We start from the raw sequence: 18,096 nt of genomic DNA on the forward strand, positions 1-18,096 counted from the left end.
GTTTCTTAATTCGAGGTGGCCCTTACAACCGGCCAACTAGTAGCATAATCTACGGCTGTGATAATGTACTTGTTACTATTAAGTATAACAGGCATTAGACCGACAACATCAATCGCCTAGCGCTTAAATAGCTTAAGCTTGGAATTAGTTTGGTAGAATCGCGGCTCCTACAGGGGACTCCGGGACTTCTTCTTCGTAGCTTAATACTAAGGGCAAGTGGAAGCGTAGTTATGAACATCCTATTTAAGTAACTACTACTAGCCCCTCGCTCGAAGAATGCTACAGACGCCGGGCAATACGAAGTACCCGTAGTTATTATAGCAGCGTTTAAGGAAGTCCCACCGGAATTCCGGATCTACGTAGGGTATAAGGCTTCTATTAGCCTCGCGATAATACAGGAGGTCGTCCTTAAGGACAAGATCTAACACCTTCTTTTTAATTAAGCGGCTTAGCTTCTTGTTCTCGGGCATCTCCCCTATGGTTTTGAAATAGATTACCCTATTAACTACCTTACGCTCGGAGAATCCTCGAATAATCGTTCCCCTTGTAGCATTTTCCTTAAAGGAGCGAGGCAAGGCAGTTAAGAAATCCGCAGGCTTAAGTAATTAATCCCCTGCCTATACAGAACCCTCCCCTGCTATGTTAGCTAGGGTCGCTTCTATTAAGTCCGGCCGGCGGGAGAGGGCATTAGGAACGATAGCCTCACTCCCCTTGCGGTAGCGGATGTCGATGTCGTAAGCTTAAAACTCCTTAATCTAACATGCAAGTCGCTTAGTTAGAGTTTTGGAGGTTTTTAGGTACTGCAGGCTATAGTAATCCGTAATTACTTAAGTCTTGGTCCTATTGTCGATGTAGTAGTTCCATTTTCGAAGGGCTTCCTTAATAGCAAGGAGCTCCTTCTTGTGCACTAGATAGTTCAGTTCTGCCCCTTGCAGCTTGCGGCCCTCGAAAGCAACTAGATGCAATTTCCTATTGGAGTCAGCTTAATGCAGGACTGTACTAAGCGCCTACTTACTTGCGTCCGTTTTAATAATAAAGGGCTTCTTAGTGTCTAGCATAATTAGCACTAGCTCGCTATACAAGGCTTCCTTAAGCTTCGCAAAAGCGATAGTGCACTAGGCAGTCCACTTAATAGGGCGCTTCTTCTTAGCACGCAGCAGCAAGTCATCTTCCTTAAGGAGGTCTAATAGTAGAGCAGCGTGCCTAGCAAAGTCTCTAACGTACTTACGGTAGAAGGAAGCTAGCCTAATAAACTGCCGCACTTCTTAAGCGTTAGTCGGCTGTAGCTAGTCTCGGACAATAGAGATCTTGTCTTCTATAGGCCTAACTTAATTGTAGCTTACTCGGTGCCTACAGAAGTCGAATTCCTTAACCCTAATGTAGCATTTCTTAGGGGAGTAATATAGCTCTTGTGATCGCAGGATATCTAGGACTTCCTTTAAGTGGACTTCGTGCTCCTCCAAAGTCTCGGAGAAGATTACGATGTCGTCTAAGTAAACTACATACGTCTTGTAAAGGTACTTTCTTAGGGCTTCGTTTATTAAGCTCTAGAAGCTTGCCGGTGTATTGCACAAGCCAAAAGGCATTACCTTAAAGTAGTATTTGCCCTAGCGAGTGTTAAATGCTATCTTGTGCTAGTCCTCTTCCTTTACTTTTAATTACTAGAACCCGGAGGTTAAGTTAATCTTGGTAAAGTACCTTAAACTATAAAATGCATCTAAGCAGTCGGAAATCCGAGGAAGGGGGAATCGATCCTTAACGGTAGCGTTGTTCAGAGCCCTGAAATTAACGCACATTCGCTATTTCCCTCCTAGCTTAGGTACAAGTAACATAGGGCTTCCCTAAGCCGATTAGGATTTGTTAATTAACCTACGCTTCCAGAGTTCCTTAATTTAAGACTCCTGTTTAAGCGATTAGGCATAAGACAGCTAGTAAGGCTATTAATTAATCGGCTTGTAGTCCCCGGTGTCGATTGAATGCATAATAAACCGGTCCTTTAGTAGCTTGTTAGGCAAGGAAGATCTAAACAGATCCCTGTTGTTTAGGATAATGCGGCTTAAGCTGGGTTCCTCGCTTAAGGGAGGAGGAACGTCGTCTTCCTTAAGGGACATAGGGTCGTCCTTAGGATCGCGTTCCCTCTCCTGTTGCCGCTCCTAGTATTCATCTATGTTTAAGAGATATAAGGGCATGTCGGGATTAACGTTAAGTAAATCCTCTAGTTCCTTAAGGGAACAGAGGTCCTTATCTACCGGAACGCTCCTTAAGTTAGGAGCGTATCCAGAGCATAGTATAGCATACTTGACACCGTTGTTGTATAAGTACACCTTGTTCGTAAAGAAATTGATAGTCGGGCAGTACTGCCTAAACTATTTAAGGCCAAGGATTACCTCGTAATTAGCGAGATTAAGCACTCGGGCAGTAATTTCCCCCTTGAAGTTACGCAGCTAGTAAGGCAGCTTAACCCCAAGGGTTGTCTCTATTGCTGTGCCGTCAGGCAGAACTACGGTCTGGGAATCTATAGCTACTTAAGCCTCCGGAAACTAGTCCGCGATCGTTCGTGAGACGTATACACGCGTAGCCCTAGTGTCGAACAGGAACTTGGCCTTAACAGAATGCTCACTTAAACCTAAGCGTCTAGAGGTAACTAAAAGGTTTGGTCCTATAGCGTTAAGGTAGTTAAGTTAAGTATTAGGAGGGGTCCTAAGTAATAAGGGCGACGCGATAGACGACTTAGAATCCTTAGCATCTAAGTCGCTATCTATTTTTTTGTCGGCTTGCTTAAGCCCCCCTTACGTCTGTTGTAGTCGTCCTACTTCTTCTGCAAGTCTAGCTTAAGCTTCTTCTAACAGCGATACTAGGTGTGTCCGGCGACTCCGCAGTTATAGCACTTTAAGGAATACTCCTAAGCCGGTAGCTTAGAGCTATTGTCGTTAGCTATGTGTTTAAGGGCAGCGGTAACATACTCTACGGTAGTCTTGTTCACCTTTCTTAGTTTAAAAGCCTTCCTAGCAAGAGCATTGCGGTTTTCCTTAAAGGCAGGGGCATCTATTCTTAGGCCCCTTTAAGAATCTACGACCTCCTAGTTAGCTACGTCGATAGCTTAAGCCTAGTCCATAATCTCCTGTAGTCTAGCCTTTTAAGGGGTAAGCTTGTGTCGAATAAGCTCCGCTCGAATCGACAGCTTAAGCCTATTAAAGAAGATAGTAGCATTAGAGAAGTTATTAGGCCTTAGCTTAAGCATGCGAGCTACAGAGAGGATTTTGTAATAGAAGGTAATAACACCTCCTGTTTGCTTAAGAGCTCGGTATTGTCTTTAGAGCTTCTCTTAGTAATAATAATCTTAGAAATAGGAGACGAGGTTGCCGAGCATTAAGTTAAGGGTATAGGTTCCCTCGATAATCTTAAGCCTACAAGTCTCTTCCTGTTCCTCCTACTAAGCAAGGGCGTTACGCTGTATCTAGCTACCTACTAATTCGATAAGGTTAGCTTCGGATAGGCGGATACCCCTCTATCTTAGGGCAATCTAAGACCTTAAGTAACGCTCTATAGACCTAACCCAGATATTAGCAGCGTTGTTTCGAGTGTCTCCCTAGTATAGTTCTGGTGCCCGGACGGAAGCCTTGATAGAAGTATCTAAGGAATTAAGGGGAGTTGTATCCCTGCCTAGTGTTCCAGACGTATGGCGATAGGGACGACTTAGTCCCTTATCGTTACTTAAGCCGTATCTAGGGTTATCTCCTCGATATAGGGACGGCTTAAACCGTACGGCTCCTAGCTCGCTTGGTCCCCGGATAGGCCTGTTAGCAGATCCTGCTCGAACAGGCTCCTAGGACAAGCAGGCGTTCTCGGCCTAAAGTCGGACAGCGTCCTCTTTAAGTCGATTAATATGTTCCTCCATCTCCCTTAAGGCGGCTACATGCTCGCTAAAACGAGTGGGGCCTAAGCCTACATTCGCAGCAGCAGGTCGGCTTAGTTGAGTAGGAGTTCGGAAGGTAACATTAGCTCTAAGTAGAGCTAGGGGATCCGTCTAAGGATCTCCCTTAGGGAAGAGACGAGCAGTAGTAGATAGTGCCGCCCCTACATCGCTACCTCGTTCCTTAATGCGATTGAGTTCGCTAATTAGGCTTAGATAGCCTTGCCTATCTTCCTTAAGCCTTTCTCCTTTAGCGACTGTTAGGTTTAAGTCGTAGGAGGAAGGAAGCTCTGTAGTCCCTTCGGCTTAGCTAGTAACGGACATCTTGTCTTAGTAGGATAGGTTGTTAATCGAACTAAATTAAGTTGCTGTTATTGTTGCTTCCGGTAACTTAAAGGGTTATAACTTCCTCCTTGTAGTTCCTTAAGCGGCTAGGCAGCTCTAGCTATTGTCGTGTTTAAACATAGCGCGCTTTAAGCGTTTGGGTAACTAGTTTTAAGTGCGGTAATTCTACGCTTTAAGTCTTAAACTTGAGGCAAAACGAGTTTTGCATTAACGTTTAAGTAGAAGTTGGCAATCTAGCACACATAGCACCGCCGAGTGAATCGCTATATATAGGACCCCCTAGCTATAGAAAACCCGGTACTTCTAGTTAGGTGTACAGTCTAAGTAGAAAGTCCGGTATAGTCTATAGGTCTAAGGAGGTCTTAAACCAGAGTCGTTTTAAGCTAGTTTGATTAAATAGGCAATAAATCGAGCATCCGGCCAGCTCTAACCCTCAAGTAGCAGAGCCAGCCGGTAAGACGGCTAAGGAGCCGCCTTAAGTGCTCTTAGCTACTAGATGATCAAAAAGCGGAAAAAGAATGATACTAATTTATGAGGGCGAAGGCCCTTAAGCTATATAGACTAACTGAAACGAGCGAGTTATGTAATAATAACGAGCCTTCAAGTGAAACGGTGCCTGAGGCTTCAAGGGTTCAAGTAAACCTGAGCGAGGTTTTTTGGTGTTTTTGAACACAAGTTCATCATAATAAATCAAGGTCAGTGCGATCGGCCCACGGCAATCTATCTTTAAGTAGATTGACATCTTCGGACAGTTCTCTCCATTTGACTGAGTTCCATTACTTCCATTTAACACGTTGCATTGTCCTCAAGCGATACTATAGCCGGCCATCCGTAACATCGTGATGTGATGCGGGTGAAAGAGAAGGTGTGTGTGTGTGTGTCCCTAACAACTGTACACAGCAATGTAGCAGACCACCCGACAAAGGTCCTGCTTAACAACGCCTCCGTCAAACTACCCTAAGGAAGAAAAAACACCGATCCATTCGCAGTAGCGCGGCACATCTATGCTCCACATCCATCTTGCCAACCCCGTCAACTCCCTACTCCTCCTCCCAGTCGATCCATTACCATCACCATCACTTCCTAAACCCCTACTAAGCGCCGCAGCCTATTGACAGAAAAAACACTAGTGAATACCACGGCCGCTCATACCGCCACCATACCCTCTTAAGGTCCCCGCTGACCTCTACATCGTGGCCTCTCCGGCTCATCCTCCTCGGTAGATCCAGCGGTGCAGGATGATTGTTCGCAGGGTTCCGTAGAACGGAGCGATTGCCTAGAGGTGAAGGAGGAGGAGGAGACGACATACTAGTCTCGAGGCGGTACCTCCTCGCCAGGAGAGGGGTCGCGGCAGCGGCGTTGGTTGCAGCAGAGAGAAGTTTTCGCACGCCGGTGGCGATCCACGCGTTATCGCTCATGCTCTCGGCCTCTACGCCATGCTCGTTATTGTTGTCGTCTTGAATGTTTCCCTCGCGCACGACTCGTTGTAATTGCGCCTGTGCAACACGACCACGAGGAGGAGACCCTGTACAAAGTTTAGCTTAGTGTTCAACATGTTGATACTAGCCGATGGCAGGTATTGCTGCACGAGGAAAGGGAGGAGGAAAGAAAGGGGAAAAACTCACGCTGACACGCCCGGCAATTCTTATTCCACGTTACCCCGGCGCGGCCGCTACCGCTGTTCCTTCCGGACTATCTCTCGAAATCCTCCATCGGCTTAAGAAGGCGGCATCTCGGACATGTCCTATAGTTGTCGTCGTCGGAAGGTGTTGCTGCTGCAGGAGGTGCGGGTGCGGCTGCTTGCCCTGCTAGGTCCGACATTTCCCTTTTGAACTGCCGAATGTAGAGATCCTGTTCTGCTGTCGTCGGTATTAGCGGAGTTAAAAAGGACAGGAGAGGAGAGGGGTGGCAACGATGTTAATAAGAGCGCTTTAAATACAAAGAACAAACTAGAAACCTCCCCGAAAATGTCTGTCGCAGGGAGGCAATTACCTATGTCCGCGACAATCGATGTTCTAGAGAGACGATTTCTCTCCCAAAATCAAACCCTCTTAGGCGAGGCGCTCGAAGAGGTAAGTGCTCGCTGGCTAAGAGTAGTCTGTGCTTCTAAGACTAAGCGCAGGAACCGGCAGTCCTAATATTGCTCGCCCTCCTGTGGCTTACTTCGATCTGAACAGCCAAGAATCCGAGCCTAAGGAAGTCTCTCCGCCTCCCTACATTAAGCACTTCTCAGGCCACAACATAAGGCTGTTAATAAACGAGAAGTAGCAGAACGTAAGGCCAAACAACGCCGGCCCTGCGCTCGAAACCGACGACTTTATGCCGGACGAGAGCTAAGAGCTAACACCGGTGCCAAAGGGAAGGAAGCTGGCTAACGACCGCACTAAGGAGGCATTCATTGCCTCTAAGGGCATGTTTGGCAAGTTGTTAAGCGCTCACAAGTGCACCGACAGGCAATGTAGCACTAGCTCAAGCAAGACGTCGAACTAGCTAGGCTGTCTGCAGTTCCGTGGTCGACACTATAGCCTCAAGGCCAAGCACATCAATGACTAGTGCAACTGCATTAAAGCTAACACCGCTACTAGAGACAACATGCCTTAACACATTATAGAGGATGTGCTACAGATAAATAAGGACGCCACAAGGGGCAAGAAGAAGGTTGTAGAGCCGCCGTTGCTAACAGCACAACACCCTCCGCCGCCGCCGCCATATTGGATGATGCCTCCGTAGCTACAGCAGTCTGCCCCTACGACGCCTGCTGTCGATACGACACAACGGAGCAGTCCACCGATCCCCGCTACAAAAGAGGCTATAGATAGGACCGACAACGTTAATAAGTACTGCCTCTAGCTTGCGAAGAGGCAGCCGGCTATGTCCGAGAGGCTGAAGTCCATCGGCACTGAGCTTGTTAAGGGGTTTTGGACGCTCTACATGCTAAAGAAGGAGCCGGACGCAGTGTTAGCAGATGTAGTAAAAGAGACTAGTATTCGGAGGCAATTGCAGAACGCGGACAACATTAGCAAGTTTGTTACGCTGTTAGAGGCATATAAGGATAATCAGATAGGGTCTGGATAGGCTGCAGGGCCGGTGGAAGTGGTAGTAAGTTTGGTAGCGTTGTTGTTGGAATTCTTGCTGGTTTTGGCGCAATCCTCCCAGGCTGGTGCACGACCACCACATGTCGTATGGTTTTGATATCGCAGTATACTTTTGCTCGCATCTCACGCTCGCCACTCGATCAAAAATCATTGTAATTGGACGCATGGTTGCTGTGTTATTGCGCTGCACAGTCGGCTTGTGGTTTTGAAGTCTTCGAATTCGAGCTGACGCCAGCTCGGCGTGTGCTCGCAAGCCAGCTAGAGACGGAGCTTCAAATGGCCCACTCCGCCAAATTCGAAGGTTTTGCGAATTCGCAGAATCGAACACTCTATAGACTGTCGCCTTTTCGTATAGCGCGGCGCCCGACTGCCGGTCGCAGGCTCCCTAGGTCGCCGCGAGCTTTTATACAGTTTAGCCTGCCTCTAAAACTTAACTATTTATATTAGAGATGTCGGAAGACTACTTTCGCGATCTCGAAAGTAAGCAAAATTTAAACTTCGAGCTTCGAACTTCGGACAAGCCTACGACGACGAGGACAGTAGTATAGAAAGGTAACTTTATTTATATACCGAGACAATCGATATATATAGACAGCCTCGTAATATATATTATATATAGAAGAAATATAAGAGGCTCTGTTCCGTATATTATAGACGCTACCGTTCCTATAGATTCGGGAAAAGTTCGAATTTAGCGGGGTAGGCTATTTAAACCTCCCTACTAGAACGCTCGCAATATTAGGTAGCCTACTAGCTTCGGGGATTTCCGAGAGACGCGCTTACCTTAAATTACGTATAGAGTCCTCTATTACGTCTATTATTAGTACATCGTCCCTATATCTATTCTAAACGTATTTATAGTAAGGTGTTACTTATCTATATTGTTTATTACTACTATTTAACACGTATAGGATCTACTACTATTAAAACTACGTAGCGGCGTACGTCTACCGCTCTATATTTAGAATTAGCTCTATAAGGCCTTCGTATATACCGATATAAGTAGTCGTACTATTACTATACGATATAAGCTTAGCCGGCGGACGGTAGATCGTATACGGTTATCCTTTAAGTTATTTAGTACTACTTATCTACCTCCTTTAGTACGGCGCGGCCGTCTACTAGTATTAATAAGAGCTAAGGAACTAATAATCTTAGAGTACGTCTATTAATAGCCGGATACCTATCTCGATAAGCTAGCGTAGTTTATCTTTAATATAATAGGCTATATTATCTATAATAGAACGATATAGTCGGTGCTCTCGAAGTATAGTTTTAGTCGGAAGGTCGCGCGGCGGATTACTAGTAAACGTAACGAGGAGTTAAGGAGCTACTAGAGAGTAAAAGCGGTATATTAGTAAGTAGATAAACTAGTGTTTATCGACGAGTTAGTAGTAAATAAAAGGAATAGACTACGGAAGTACTTATAGGGCCCTATTAGCTATCCGGCGGATATACGGTTACCGTCGAAGTAGTCGGAGTTTGTTTGTTTTTGTTTTGTTTGTTTATTCCATTTACGTCCTTTTGGAGTCTATGACTATGTAGGACGGCCTTGCAAGCAAGGCAGTAGATCTATTTACAATCAAATTCTTTCGGTATTCTTTGACCTTAGGGAAACCCCGTGCCTAAGGCAGGACCTGCAAGCAGAATCTGCCGAAGGACTTCAAAACAGCGCAAGACAAAAAGGAAATCAAACGAGTGTCGTTGTCTACAGCCGGGGCTGCAGAATTTTCGCGCTAAGCTTTTGCAGAATTTTCAGCGGATCCTTCCGCTTCGCACACACACACACGCTGCAAATTCGAATGCAAAATTCGAATGCAAAGCAGCTGTCCAACTCGCTGTCTTCTCTTGTCCTCAATATGCCTTTGTGGTATCGTAGTAGCAGTTCTATCTACGACAACGCAGGTTGATCGCAGAGTTGTGGATTCCACCGACTGTTCCAGCTCTTTGAAGTGCTTCGGTTCGGATTTCGAGGAGGTGCGCGTATAGGACAGAGTGGACTGCCTCTTCTTCTTCTTCTTCTTCTTCTTCTTGTTCGTAGCGTAGAGAGCTATTCGTTCGAATCGTGCTGTTGTTCTGTAGCTTATGTTTCGAGGCGGATTTCGAGAAGGATTTCGGGCGGATTTCGAGAGGTTTTCGAGGAGGTTTCTTCGAGGAGGTTTCTTCCAGACTGTCTTGGTTTCCCTTCCAAGGAAGGTACTTACGACGGCCACCGCGTGAAGGTGCAGTCTGTTCGGCCGTCAAGTAGTCGGAGTAGTAGTCGTTAGTTCCTACGCTAACGATTAATAGTTATCTTAACCTACTACTACTTAAGTAAGGAGTAATTAAAGCGGAGGATATCCTTTAATAGCTCGAGTATATTGTACTTCCTTAGGTAGCTAGGGGATCGATTATTATAATAGATAATACTAGTATATACTATAAGGATAAGATAAAGGTAGTAGTATCGAACGCTAGCTATTTCCTCGAATACCTACCGCCGTATTCGCCTAATTATAATCCTATCGAGTAGTCGTTTAACGTATTAAAGGTATAGATTAAAAGGTATAGGGTAGAGGTCGCGGCATTTAATAATTTTAAGGCGTTCTTAAGATATATAGTACGTAAATAGAGGTTTAAGGCGACGGCGATAAAGCATTTTAAAAAGAGCGGATATCGGTAACGTTATATACGTCGAGCGCGGCTAGTCCCGTATATATATAAACGAGATTTTAAAGTAAATTAGCGAATTTAAGGATTTTAGATTAATACGATATTATAATAATAATACTATTAAAACAATTTATATTATATATACTTATACTCCTATAGCTAGTAAATAAGCTCGTTAAAAAAGCGTAACGATACGTTATAGTTATAGTATACTACGCTAATAGAGAGGTTTATAGCTAGCTTACCTCGCTATATTCCTTACTCGACGATAAGCCTCCTTAAATTTATCTACTAAACGCTCTAACCGTACCTTATAGCCGGCTAATAGGCCTTTATTAATCTATAACTCTATTAATATACCCTTTACGTTAATAATAGACTAATCTTCCGCCTCTATAAGGTCTTAGATACGACTAAGTGCCCTACGGCGTACCTCGCCGCTCTACTCCTTACGTTATCTATAATACTCGAAGAACGCCGGTATCTCGTCTTCTACCTCCGGCTAAGAGCTCGGTATCTCGTTATAAGGTAAACGACGGCGTTGTTTACTAGAATTAGTAGGGGTAGGCTATACCGATAGTAATAGTATAGTACCTCCGAGTCTATAAGCGGTAGCCCCTAGATATAGGTAGAAGTAAAGATCCTATATAAGGCTACTACTACTACTACTAGCGGCGCCGCTCCGTAGCCTCTACCTTATTACGTTTATATTACCGACTTCTTAAGTAGTAAGGCCTCTATTCTTCTTCTTAAGAAGCTCCCGGAAGATAGTAGTACTAGGATGTTTATTAGTAAGAGAGCTATTAGTAATGCTAGTAGCCTATGCTATAAGGTACGTCTAATAGATAGGGAAGTAGTTAGCCGGTTTATTAATACCGTCGACGAAGTACGTATAGCTATAGTTCTTATAGCTATTATTAGAGTATAGCTATCGTCTTATAATATCCTTATAACGATTACTAGAGGCTACGAGGCCCTCGCGAGCCTTAGCGATGTTACTAAGTTATATAGTAGTAGTAGTCCTACGGCTAGGCGTAGTAATAGTACTTATATTTAGTACCTCTACTTCGACAATAACGTCTACCTTTATATCCTTCTTATTATCTCGATTCTACTTATCGAGCTACTTAATAATACTACTCTAACTCTCTTCTAAACGCTATACTATATATACGAACGAGTATACCGGTAGCCCTTAATACGATACCGCGATCTTTATACGACTAAGAGCTACTCGAAGCTCTATAACCTACGTAGCTATCTAATCCTTTACTATAGGATAGTAAGAAGCTCGTCCTTATTACTAGAAGAGCTATATTAAGTATCTTAAAAGAGTACCGTCTTACCTTAGCGTATAGATAGTATAATACGATATTCGTATAGCTCGTAAGTAATAATACTATTAGACCGCGGCGGTAGCGGCGCCGGTAAGGACGTAATAATACTACCGCGAGTACTACTAATATAATAACGATAAACGCTAGATAGCGGTACGCTAGACGAGGGTACCTTACGACTCCGTTTCTTCGTCGCCGCTTTAATAATACGCCGAGTAGCGTACTTAGCGCGAGCCTATCGCTCTACCTCTTATATTATCGCTCTACGAGCGGCTTAATTAATAGCTTCTCTTACTAACCGCTTAGTTATAGCCTTATCTACCGCTCTATTATTAGACGTATCCTATCCTTTAATAACCGGCATCTTATAAAGGTCCGGCGTCGGCGGCTCCTTATCCTTATCGTCGTCCTTATCCTTCTAGAGCTACGCGAGCTACGCGCTTACGAACGCTTTAGCCTAAGACTTAGTCTCTATAATTGTCGGATACGAAGAGGGCTCTTCTAGTACTACCGATAGTGCTCTTATAATACCCTCCGCGCGACTACCTCTCGGATAAGGCTTTAGGGCTTTAATAGCCTCCTTACTATAGGTAGTAAGAGCTAGGGTACGAGTAGAGCGACGCGGTATCGGCGGTACTAAGGGTAGACTCGAGGGCGGTAGACTACTCGAAGGGGATAGTAAAAACGGTATAATAATACCTTTAAGGCGACAATAATATCTTAAAAGGATTTATACTATAAACATAAATAATATTAAAGGATCGAAGTATAATAAAGGACTCTATATACGATTTTTAGTAAGCGCGTCTCTCCGAGGCTTTAAAAGCCGACCGCGGGGTAGGCTACCTAATATTATAAGTATTCTAATTCTTACGAACGCGATTTCTCTACGGCGACATAAGTAATTAATACTATTCTTTTTATATACTTTACCGGCGATTATACTTTATAGCCTTACGTATACGGCGTAGTATATATAGAACTCTATTAATACGTAGTATAGACGTAAAGTCGAAAGAAGTTCGCCGCTACTAGTAAGGCGCTAGTTAGGGGACCCTAATTTTTAGCGTTAAATCTCCCTTAGTAGTAAATCTAATACTTTCCTCTACGATAGCGTAGTCGTATCCCCTAGGAGCTAGAGTAGAGATATACTATTATTAAGATCTAGTAGCGGAAACGTAGTTAAAGAAAGGAAGGGCGGAAATAGTAGCGAATTAGTAAAGATATATATATCCTTAGCTTTTATATATCGAGGGCTATCTCCGGTTTAGCCTACTAGATATCGCTTACTCGTGCCTCCTTCGGAGTCTCGCCCTACTTTTTCTAATTTTATACGCCTTTAATTTTAGCGCTAATCCTTATTAGGGTACTTTCTCGCTCGCTCTACCTAGCGGTCTAATAACTCTCCGTAGAAAATAGTCGGATTCCTAGTATACTAACTTAATATTAACAACTACCCCGATATATATTAATTTTATACGCGGGTCCGAAAGAGTAGGTAATTACGAGTTTAGCTATATATTTTTTATAATTACGCGACGTTACGTTATTAAGTTATTAAATTTTCTATAAAGCCCCTTAGTTAGCTATAGAGAGCTAGTAGACTACTAGCTTACTATATACTAATACTACTAACATCGACTATCTCGAATGTTCTATATAGTAGCTAGCTAAGGGTAAAGCGAGTCTTACGATTATTTTATTATATTATAAGTTTAACTAGATTTAACTCCTTTACTTCGATTCTACGTCTAAGGGCTAGCGATAGTAAGGTCGATATCTCGGATTTAAAAATTAAGTATACCGCTACGTATAGAATTATCTAGTAATTATATTATATACTAAACGTATCTCGCTACCGTATCTTATTCGATTAGTATTACGAATCTTCTCTAATTTACTAACATATTTACCTACGCTAAGTTTTAACGTTACTACGTATTCTCTATACGCCCTTAGTTTTCTTCTTTAGAAGCCCTTCTTTCTTCTTCCTACGTATAAATACCGGATCGAGTAAATACTATTAAAATCTCTCTTCTATACGCTATAGACGCCGCTAAATCGACTATTCTATATACTAAAGAATATATACTATATATACCGTTCCGGGTCTACTACTACTATATTAAACGAGGATACTCTAATAGGTAGGACTTTACTACTTATAGACCTACTATCTAATATCGACCTTCTATAGCCCGGCGTAGGTCTAGATCTCGGTCTAGTAGTAGGACGTAATAACGAAGATAAGGAAGAAGTAATCGCTACTCTAGAGAGGTAGATACGGCATATTTTAAGTAATATCGTTACTAATAAGGAGGTCTTAATATAGCGTAAGACTCGATCGGGTACGAGGTTATCTAGAAAAGAGGTAGAGTAATAGGTAAGGTAACGTTGTTAAGTAGGTCGTTAAGTAATAGTCGAGGAAGAAGAAAAGGAGTATAATTAGGAGAGGGAATCCGACGATAAGGAGGCGTAGAGGCGTCGTCGCCGTCGCGCGGAAGATAGTAATAAGAAGGAAGAAGTCGAGGGCGATAGTAATTAGTTAGATAAGCCGCTAGAGAATAATAATAATAATCCGAATCTTATATAAGACTAAGAAGACGACAACGTAGAGTAGCGCTACCGTTAGGCCCGTCGTACGTAGTAGGAGAAGCTCGATAAGATCTAGAAGGCTATTAACTATATATATATAAAGACTCCGGAGTTCGTAGCTAGTTAGCTAGGACGGCTAGAGTATCGTTCCTATCGTAACCGACTAAAGCTACTATAAAAGTAGTTAAAGTACGAGCGTCTAGTTAGTAGTCTAGTTATCCGTAAAGAGCTAAAGCATTTAGTCCGTAATAGTAAGCCCCTATTTAGTAACTATAATACTAAGAAGAGTATAGAGTAGTATAAGCTAGAGGAGCTCGACTAGATTATCTAGAAGCTAGCGCCGACGTAGTATAAGATAATTAAGGAGTCTATCTAGAACTAGAGGGTCTCTTAAGAGGATATTACTAAGGGCGAGTTATAAGAAGATAAGCTATATAAGAAGTAGAAGCGTATTACTATTATTACTCTCGTCGCTACTTAGTCCGTTACGTAGAAGTAGTCTAGTTAGTTCTCGAGGTCGCTCGGCGTATATCTTATCTACGCTAGTATATAACGCCGTATCGTAGATCTACTCGCTAATATAGGCTTATATACTAGCTTCCGTACCGTATAGCGGACAATAAAGGGTAATATAAAGGCTACGTATACTAAGTTCGCGGAGGTGTCGAAGACTATATAGATATACTTCTACTATAACAACCTCGTCCGGCTATAGAATATAAAGGCGTTAGTCGGTGTCGGTATAGCTATAGCGTAGAATTATATAACCTCTAACTACGTAGCTATAAATAAGCGTATACCGGAAGAAGGTCTACGTAAGGACATATTATATCTAGAAGTGCCTCTAGATCCGAACGAAGTTATCGCCGGCATCTTAACTAATCTATATCGTATCTAGTAATAGACGGATCTCTACTATATAGATAAGGCGATAGGTAAGCTGTTCCTAGGCTTAGAAGATATATTTAAGGACTTCTAGTTCGACTACCCTAATATAAAGAACTAGTATAGTATAGATATCTCGAACGGTATACGATCCTCTCGCGTCCTATAGAAGAAGCTAGATAAGATCCCTCCGGAGCTAGCTAAGGTATATCTAGGCCGGATCTTAAAGAACGATAAGTGTTAGCTTAAAGGCATATAAAAGGTACTAGAGAATATTATACTATATAACCCTAGCCTTATCGACGCCGACTTCGTATAGCGGTTAATTATTATAATCGGTAATTAGATAACTATCTCTCGTATCCGTAGTATTATCGAGGAGTATATTAAGAGCGAGCGTCCGTACGATCGTAAGGACTTCCTTCTACCGGTACTAGTACTCTTCTATACGTAGATAAACCGGTTATATACCCTATTAAGGATATACTTCGATATTAACGCCGATAAGGAGCTACTCGCTAGGCCGACTCTCGAGGAGGACGTATCTTTCTTCTACGTATCCTAGATTAAGAAGGATACGTTTAAGTTCTAGTATATCTACTAGCTCCTTATCCGCTCGTATCGCTCTCGACTTATCGCCCTCGTTAGCTAGGAGATACTCGATCGGAAGCTCTTATTATATAACTAAGAGAACGCTAATAAGAGCCGGTAAGAGGTTCTAGCTAAAGCTATATATACTCTTAGACCGGAGCGGTACCTCGAGGTAATATATATAGTACATTAGAAGTCGTTATCGAGGGCTACGTAGACTAGTAAGAATCTAGAGACTAGTAATATTAATAACCCTACCTTAACTAATATCTACCGGATAGTACGCGAGTTTAGTAATATACTTACTCTAGCGGCTACGGTTACGAAGATAGACGTCGGCTATATTCGATATAATATCGACTACTTAATTCTAGGCTTTCTTAGTACGAAGTAGAACAATTACGCTAAAGAGATAATTTAGTTTCGTACGCTATTAACGGATAGTATCTCGGATAAGGTATTATAGGAGAGTATCCTCGCCTATAGCGTAGTAAATATGTCTAGTATTTACGGTAAGGCTATCGTATCTAATACTCTAATTAAGATATATAATAAGGTATACTCGGAGGATATAGCGAGGAAGGGTAATTCGACGTATAATACGGACGCTACGATAATAAATAAGGCCGGTAATATAGTCGCTAGCCGCGTTATATAGAACATAATAGAGACTACTATTAGTATAAAGGGAACGACCTATTATACTAAGAAGAAGACTACTTATTAAGTCCTCGCGTACGTAGGTATAATCTAGTCCGAGGGCTTCGTCGATACGTATATTATACCGGTTACTAGTACTATCGAACTAGGTAATACCGTAGTCGAGCCTTTAGGTAATATCGTAGGTAATACTCTAGCTCTAGCTAGTAATAGTACGAGTAAGAAGAAGAAGAAGAAGGGCACTAGCCTTTCTAATAATATCGAGGCGATTAGTATAAAGCTCTTAGTCCCTACGATTAAAGCTACTAATGCCGCTAATAAAGCCTATATATAGCGTATTATACGTAATTACGAGGAAGCTAAGGTTAATAGTAAGGATACTCTCGATAGATATAATGCTCGACTAAGAGTAAGGACTTAGGCTAATAAGGATAACTTCCCTCTAATCGACGACTTACTCGACTCTAATTCCGACGGAGAGATTAAGACGCTTAATCTATTCGACGAGTAATAGCTAGTAGGTTCTATACGCCCTTAATAAGGATTCTATACGCCGATAGTAAGGTAGAAGGCTAAGTAAATAACTATAAGACTAATAATCCTTTCCTTTTTATATACGCTAGATAGCGAATAAAACGTCTATTTAATAATAGCGAGTAAAGTAAGGTTTTTATCGATAATAGGAAGAAAAGTAAGTCGTCCGGTATTAAAACTTCGTCCGGTCTATCGTCGTCTTATTCTTCTTCTTCCTCCTTACGTATAATAGTAGTAGCCGTAATATTACTATCGCTATTCTTCTCTCTTCTTTTCTTTAGCTCCGCCTATACCTATCGCTAGTACTATTATTATTATTATTATTAGTATCCGCCGCGCTACCGCTCTTACTATATTCCGTCTTCCTATCTATTAGGTACGCTAGCTTTTACTATTCGTCGGTAGCTCCGGTAGCCGTACTACCTCTAGTATCGATAAGTAAGTCCTAAGATCTAGTCTTAAGATCTAGTAGCTAACTATATATAGGCTCGATAAATCCTTCGTCCGCCGTACCGCCGCCCTCGCTCTCGCTATACGCCGTATACGTAACTCTCGGCGTAAGTATTACCTCCGCCTCGCTCGTATACGCGCTACTCGTCTAGCTACGAGCTACGTTATCTCTCCCTCGGTCTAGGCCTTCTCCTTTACTCCGACTATTATCCCCTCTTCCGATAATAATATTATCCTTAGCAACGATAACGAAGACGATAACGCTAGCTTCGCCGGCTTCGGTAGCGGCTCGCCTTCTCCCTCTCCCTCTCCGCCGGCCTAACTATAAGTCTTCCTCCTTAATAGCTTACTTTCTTAGAATAGTTACTAACTTTAATATAGCCTAGCTACTACTACTACTACCGCCTCGCCCTCCTCTACTCCGCGCCGTAAAGGCCTAAAGGGCCTAAGATTATCTACTTACTTACCGGTGCCGGCGCCTAGCGCCTTCTACGAGAGTATTATACCGTCGCTAGTAACCTAGTAGTATTAGCTACGGCTAGAGGCTCCTCGCTTAGAGAACGATTATATACGTTATCTAATATACGTCGGCCGTATCTACGAGACGAGCGCTAGGGCCTTAGAGGCAATACTATACCGTCCGTATTATATAAAGGGTACTCCGTACCTTAAGTATATATAGTAGGGGCGTAAGGAGTATAATAGGTTCGCCTATAGGAAGAATATATATAGTACTTACCGCTTCCGTAAGTACCTAGAGCTATACGAGTAGTTTAGTCGTTTAGTAGAATAAGAATAAGAATAAGAATAAGATTCGTATATATCTATAAATACTCTAGTTATCTATTATCGTCGTAAATATCTAAGTCTACTATCTTAAGCCTATTAATTCTTCTTCTCGAGTAGCGTATAAAATAGCTAGATAGCGCGTATAGAATAGTCCTCGAGTAAAGTTCTAGGCGTATAGAAATAGTAAGAGAGTAAAGTTTAATAATAAAGTACTATTATAGGGCAAATAGTACTAAATATAGTTTACGGT

At 42.5% G+C, this 18,096-nt stretch overlaps 1 protein-coding gene across 1 annotated transcript; it reads right to left on the minus strand.

Annotated features, from left to right (window-relative positions):
* Positions 1–5,352: 5,352 nt before the first annotated feature.
* MYCGRDRAFT_97905 (uncharacterized protein) lies at positions 5,353–6,079 on the minus strand (the record flags this gene model as incomplete). The annotated part of the gene is made up of 3 exons (XM_003847065.1): positions 5,353–5,366; positions 5,568–5,783; positions 5,998–6,079. 3 exons carry the CDS (start codon positions 6,077–6,079, stop codon positions 5,353–5,355), a joined length of 312 nt encoding a protein of 103 aa, XP_003847113.1.
* Positions 6,080–18,096: the final 12,017 nt, after the last annotated feature.

The sequence above is a fragment of the Zymoseptoria tritici genome, chromosome 18 (assembly GCF_000219625.1).
Source record: "Zymoseptoria tritici IPO323 chromosome 18, whole genome shotgun sequence".
Lineage (NCBI taxonomy): Eukaryota > Fungi > Ascomycota > Dothideomycetes > Mycosphaerellales > Mycosphaerellaceae > Zymoseptoria > Zymoseptoria tritici.